This window comes from Medicago sativa, chromosome 8 (genome assembly GCF_051527215.1).
Source record: "Medicago sativa cultivar Bolivia chromosome 8, Bolivia_mono, whole genome shotgun sequence".
Taxonomy (NCBI): domain Eukaryota; kingdom Viridiplantae; phylum Streptophyta; class Magnoliopsida; order Fabales; family Fabaceae; genus Medicago; species Medicago sativa.
This window is the reverse complement of record NC_140756.1, coordinates 19,150,949-19,157,666: the sequence shown is the minus strand read 5'-3', so window position 1 is coordinate 19,157,666 and position 6,718 is coordinate 19,150,949. Positions and strand designations below refer to the sequence as shown.

Below are 6,718 nucleotides of genomic sequence, written 5' to 3'. Positions count from 1 at the left end.
AATTATGATAGGCTTGAGCATCATGTAATAGTAACTTTGCTCTTTGCATGCAACTTCACTCATTAAGTGTGTCTTTCGCACGAGTAACAATAGAGGCCGGAGCAAACACCTTTTAACTCTCCCTTTTATAATACTAATATAATATAGTTCAACTCAATTTATATGAATATCTTTCAAAAAAATATTATTTGAATGTATTCAAACATAAATAATTTTTAATTAGAATTCATTTTTATCAAAATCAAGTTTAGATAATGAATATTGGAAACTCAATTATCTGCATTGCAGAACTAAAGACGTTAATACATGTGGACTCATTCACACCCTTTTACTCCTTCACATTATGACCCAACAAACACCATTCCGTACAACCTTAAACAATGTTCATATTAATACCCCTCTCTCTCTCTCTCTCTCTCTGAAATCCAACTCACAAGATAAAGTTTCAATTTTTGAGTATAAAACTCTGAAATAGGATAAAAGTTTTCAACTTCACAAAGTTCTAAGATACCCCAGAAGAAAATTTGTCCCCACTCAGTTTCCCTCTGTTACCTTTTTTCATTTGTTTAATTGTTTTTGTTCTTTTGCTGTTTGGATTCTTTATTAAAATCAAAACAAACCTAAAAAAACCACCTTGACTTCATTTGTTTGTTTTTTTTTTTTTCTTGTGTAGTTGAAAGTTCTTCAATAATCATGTCTTGTTTTGTGATGGTGTTTTGTTAGAGGCTTTTTGTGTGTACTTGTGTTGTTTATGTTCTCTTAGTTTAGCAATGGAGGATTCAGCTAAGCTACGTTTGGTGAGGTGTCCCAAATGTCAAAATGTTCTTCATGAGCAAGCTAGTTATTCTGTTTATCAATGTGGTGGTTGTGGTGCTGTTCTTAGAGGTACCCTTCTTTTTGTTTTGTTTTATCTTTATGAAATTTAGCTAAAAGGTGTTGTTTGACTTTATATTGTTTTGAAATGTTTGTTTTTATTTACTGTTTAGTTTGTTTTTTTAAGAAGCAAGATTATGGATCAAGAATTTCCTTGTCAGTTTGTTTACCTTTGTTTGTGTTTGGTTGTTAATTAATCAATTAGTAAAGTAGGATGTTTTGGATTTAACTCAAGGGATTGGAGAATTTGATGTGTTATTGTGGTTTTCGGTTTCGATTGCAGGAAAGGTTAATAATGGTAATGGAAATGGTAGTTTGTGGGAGGCTTCAGATGAGGGACAAGGTGGAGGAGTTCCTGCTAAATTAGGAAGTTCATTTAGGAAAGATGTAGGTTTTTTGAGTGATAATTCGGATGTTGATGTTAAGTCCAATGGTGGTTTCACGAGGGAGGATCAAAGGGATTCGGGGAGATTGAATAACGAAAGGCGTGAGAGGATTCTGAATCGTTACGAGGATGGTAGGGAGAAAGGAGTTTTGGGGAACGGTTATGATGTCAATAAAAGTAGAGATGAAGGGGGTAAAGCAATAAGAAGGGAACAACATGAACTGAAGTTTCAGGTTGGAGGGTCCAATTTTCCAAGGAGAATGTCGAATTGGCCAAATGAGGAGAGAGTTGATATGGAAGGGTTTCGGAGATATCCATCCGCTGATATAGAAGGTGTTAGATTTTCCACTTTGAATTTTCCTGATGAGGGAACCTCGAGATTTTCTTATAATCATGGTGAACAATGGAGTAATTATGAAGACATGGATGGTATGAGTAGGGTTCGGCACCTAGAGCAAGATCGTGCCGAGCTTCTAAGGAAGCTTGATGAGTTATCAAAGCAGCTGAACAATTCTTCTGAAATGGTTAACAATCCTATAGAAAAGGGTCATCCTGATTCAAAGATGGTTCCTCCAGGTCCTCGTGGTGGCCCTGATACTCGGTTTCCAGATGGGCCTTCTGGGTCGAACCAGACGACCTCAAGGCAATTCTTTGGCCCTAATAAACATTTGGCAGGTCCTCCTTATTCCAGTTATCATCATGATCCATATGGTTATACAAGTGGTCATGAAATGGCCATGCACAACAACTTTCAGTCTTCAATGAACAACCCTAACTATTTTCCTGGATATGGGGAGCCTTTTGGGTCGCAAATGTCAAGAGGTCCACATCCATTATCTCGCCAATTCACGCAGCAACCTATGCATCCCTACTTTCCTGGACGCTATACTGATACCGGTCCAGATTCATATGAACAATACACACATAATCCTACGCCACACTTGCCTTCTTGCTCTTGTTTTCATTGCTACAACAACAAGATAAGAGGTTCAATGCCGGTGCCACCTGCTACGTTCCTTAACAGCAGATTCCCTCATACCTCAAATGATCCTATGTTGTACCGTAATGAGATCCCTGCTGCAGTTAGTCAACATGTTCATAATTCCAGAACTGGTGTTCCTGCTGCCAATTCTCATGAAAAGCAATTGCATACAAGATTGGTTAGTGACATCGATTCTGAGAGGGGCGGATTTGTCGCAGGCCGTTCGCAAAAAGTAATGTCAGCTAGTGGTAGTCAGAGGTGTCATCCGATAGCTGGTGGTTCTCCTTTCATCACATGTCATAATTGCTTTGAGTTACTGCAACTTCCTAAAAAAGTACTGGCTAAGGTAAAAAACCGAAAGCAGAAAATGCGATGTGGAGCTTGTTCTTCTGAAATAAATGTTTCTATCATCAATAAGAAGCTAGTTACTTCTCTTCACGAGGAAGTGGAGGAAACTACCACAAGGATTAATGATGATGTGTCTATCGAGGTTGTGAATAGCCGCGTGTCGCATTCTCATGGTCATGTGAACACAAATCGTGTTAACTTCTCCTCAGACGATTATTCTGGTTATGATTTTCACTCAGTCGATAGAGGATCTCCTGTCATGGCTTCAGACCCAAGCTTGAACTCCAGCAAGCTGCAGGAGATGCAAAGTTTCTGTTCTTCGTCTCCGAGTATCTCAGAAGACGAAAATATTCCAGAAGTTATGACTGCACCAGGTGAAGCCCTAAAGTCCATTCAGCCAACTAAAGCCTCAGTGTCTCCACCTGCCGGTTCACCCCTTCAAGAGTATCTTGATTATTCTAGTAGTAACAACAATGCAGTGAACCGGTTAGGGAAAGGCAACCAAAGTGGTCGCTCAGAACCAGAGAAGGTGAAACTAGAAAAGAATACCTCAAGGCAAAATTCTTTGAAAGAGGTAGTGCTTGCATCTGAGATGGATGTCCGCGATTATTCTAACTCCGGGATCTCACAGGATTATTGTGACACAAGCCAAGAACATGACCATGCTAGATCTAACAAAGGAGGTGAATCGTTTTTCGCAAACATGTTCAAGAAAGGCTCCCGAGGTTCTTCCCAAGCGGACAAAGTTGATGATCGTGAAAAATGTATTGTTACCGTAAATGGACAACCTTTATCAGACCGTGTAGTTAAGAAGGCTGAAAAGATAGCAGGACCAATCCAGCCAGGAAATTATTGGTTAGTATGATTTATAGCCTTATGCTGACATATATTGAATTACTTCAAAAGGATCAAAATTAGTTAAGCTTTTGAAAATGGATTCTGTTCTTTTAAGCAGACAAGCTTTCTAAAACAACCTGTCTGACAAAATTTGCCAATTACTCTTCTTGTGGACTCAATTAAGTTCAGTGTTGTCATATACCGGCACTATAGTGTAGCATAATTTTAACAAACTGCTACTATAGCAATTTAGTATAAAGTGTTGTCAGATTGTTGTGCTATAGCACTATAGCCCAGCAGAACTACCCAGCACTATTTTCCGTGATCTGCGACTGATTACACTGGTTAAATTTTTATCATCTACAGTATGTTTGTATTGACAGAATAACATTAAATTTGACTTATCCCGACCTAGAAAAAAGAAACCGTAAATTCATATTGATTGCTTATGTATTGTACTCATAATTGGTTTGTTTTTATACTCTTGCTTCATTAGGTATGATTCTCGGGCTGGATTTTGGGGTGTCATAGGTGGACCATGTCTCGGAATAATTCCGGTAAGTTTAGTCACTCTAGCAAACTCCAATCGTCATATATATGATTATGGTCTGATCAATGTAAATGATAAATTGATTTCTTTTGCAGCCGTTCATAGAAGAGTTTAATCACCCCATTCCTGATAAATGTGCTGGTGGAAACACCGGCGTTATTGTAAACGGAAGAGAGCTTCACCAAAAAGATTTAGATTTGCTTATTCGTAGAGGACTTCCAAATGATAGCGATAGATCTTATATCGTTGAAATTACCGGGAGAGTCTTGGATGTAGACACAGGTGAAGAGCTAGACGGGCTCGGCAAACTTGCACCAACGTAAGTTCTGAGTTTCTGATGATTCTGTTGCATTTAAATGCTTGTCTACTTCTTTTGTTTAAATGTCTTAGTTTTTTCTACGTTCGACTTCAAGAAAATAACAAGTTGGTTACTTATTTTAACTAATGTCCTAGAAGTCAATTTATTGACTGCTGATACTTGTCATCTTTGGCCCTATATCAAGTGAAATTTTTGCAGTTACTTCATTCTCGTTTGGCTCTATTAGATTATTTTGACTTCGCATAGAGAGTTTGTATATTAGAAAGAAAAATGTGTATGTTTAGCAAATCACTACGAATTCATCTTAGGGGTTGGGTAGCTCTACTGGTTTGAGCTAAAATTCAAAGGAGTTGAAAGAGTTAACTGACCGGGATTCAAACCCGGTTCAAAGGAAAGAAAAAAAATACTAACATAATTGATATATTAATATTGGCATGGTTTTGTAACCGGCAATCTAGGTTATTTTGCATCATTTTCATGTAGTTGACTTCTTGCATTACAGTCAGTATATTCTTTTTGCATCACTTTGGTGTATATTGTAAGGAAGAGAATGTTCAATTCTTTTATGCAGTTGCCTACCTCATAGGCTATGACTACCTCATCATTGTTACGTTTTTAGTAGTTGACTTGCACTATTTTAAGATTTTCTCGTCATGTAATAGTAATATATCAATATTTAAAGAACATGTGGTGTGGTTATGGTTGTTGTTTGCTAAGTCTTCTTGACAATATGACAGGGTGGAGAAAGCAAAGCATGGATTTGGCATGAAAGTACCAAGAGCAGCAGCTGCATGATCAAAGAGTTGAAATAAAAATTCTGTGAAGATTTGACTTTAGCTCCATTCTTATGAAGACTTGACTTTGTATTGGATCACGAGGAAATTTTTTAAATATTTGCAAATGTGATTTGCATTTAGATTACATTTGTAAATTATTCATTCTTCTTTGGTGGGAAAAAAATACAAATAATTTTGTGCTCGCAGTTTCGCATGAGTTGCATCAAGTTCAGAATTTGAAGAACAAAACGTTATATATTCCACTATCAGTTTGTAAGGTAGTTATGTTTTTTTCATGAGTCCTAACAATGTTGCATTTAAATCCTATATATTCCACTATCTATTGTCCTTTCTGGGATTTGTTTCTCTGTAATCTCACTTTGTTGCTTGCTCTGGTTAGTTTGTACATTTGCAAATATAATTTCAATACTTCCTTTTAGTCCCCCAAAAAATGAACATGACTTGCATCCACATTTAAATGATATGTATTACAGACTCTAGTTTTAATCAGCTTGACTGCTAAATTTTGTGTGAATTATTTCCTTTCAGCAAACAATCCAAAACCAAAACCCATGCTAACTTGATAGATTAGCTATTTTGGCACTCAAATGATTTAGGAATGAGGGACATAAGCTAACATGACAAGTTCGCACCGGTTTTGGTTTTGGAAGGTCTAGAGTTCGGGGATTGTGTTGGCCCTTCAGATTGCTCAACCTCTGAAACGCAATCTCCCGATAATATATTAATTGTTATGTTAGTATTTTCTCCCTTGTCATGATTCAAACCATAAAACTCCTTTAATCTCTTAGCTCAACCAAGTGAACTACCCACCCCCTTAATTGAGCTCTGATCTATAAAACAATGATCGGGACATAGCTCCCAATTGTATACTAATATGTTAATTGTTATGTTAGTATTTTCTACCTTGTCAGAATTCGAACCATGAACTTTAACTCCTTTAATCCCTTAGCTCAACCAGGGAACTAACCACCCCTTAATGTTTGAAGATTAAAATCAATTTTCTGTTTTTTAATCTCTAAATAGATCTCTTTAATATTGGGGAGGATCAATAACACACTTCTTTACATGATGAAGTGCGGCTCAAACAAGCAGAACAAAATAAATAGTACATTAGTGGACTGGAATACGACCCTTGGGAAGGGGCACAACTCAATGGAGCTCTCTATCAATGCCATCATCCTCTAAATTTGTAAAGATGAGACAAGGAACATTTGGTCCCCACAAAAATGACTCAACTAAAATCATGTAACATTACATATACATACCAAACTCCTAATAAGACAAAACCCACCAAAAACTACAATTTGTAGGATGTAAACATTGGAATTTTGCTTACTCTTGACACCTTTCAACATAGTAATTTACTAATTTTGGTTTTTGTTGATTTTTAAAACCTTGAATTTTGACTGACCTCATAAGTAATTGCCTTTGTAACACAAAGCAAAATTTTGGCATATGTATAACTACTGTAGTTGAGTTTGTGACCTCATACCCTTCCCAAATAGGAGTACTCCTTAACAGCAAGTCCAATTACCTGAAATCTGACCGAACCATTCTTTGATTTAGTTCAGTCACGTAGTTATTTTTGAAAATTAAATTTGTCTTTAAACACTTTAGGTTTATTATA

At 36.8% G+C, this 6,718-nt stretch overlaps 1 protein-coding gene across 1 annotated transcript; it reads left to right on the top strand.

The window, feature by feature from the left end:
* Positions 1 to 330: 330 nt before the first annotated feature.
* LOC146897571 (uncharacterized) lies at positions 331 to 5,594 on the top strand. The gene is made up of 5 exons (XM_085739398.1): positions 331 to 885; positions 1,157 to 3,443; positions 3,922 to 3,982; positions 4,071 to 4,294; positions 5,032 to 5,594. The coding sequence occupies exons 1-5, from the start codon at positions 771 to 773 to the stop codon at positions 5,087 to 5,089; spliced, it is 2,745 nt and encodes a 914-aa protein (XP_085595524.1). The 5' UTR covers positions 331 to 770; the 3' UTR covers positions 5,090 to 5,594.
* Positions 5,595 to 6,718: the final 1,124 nt, after the last annotated feature.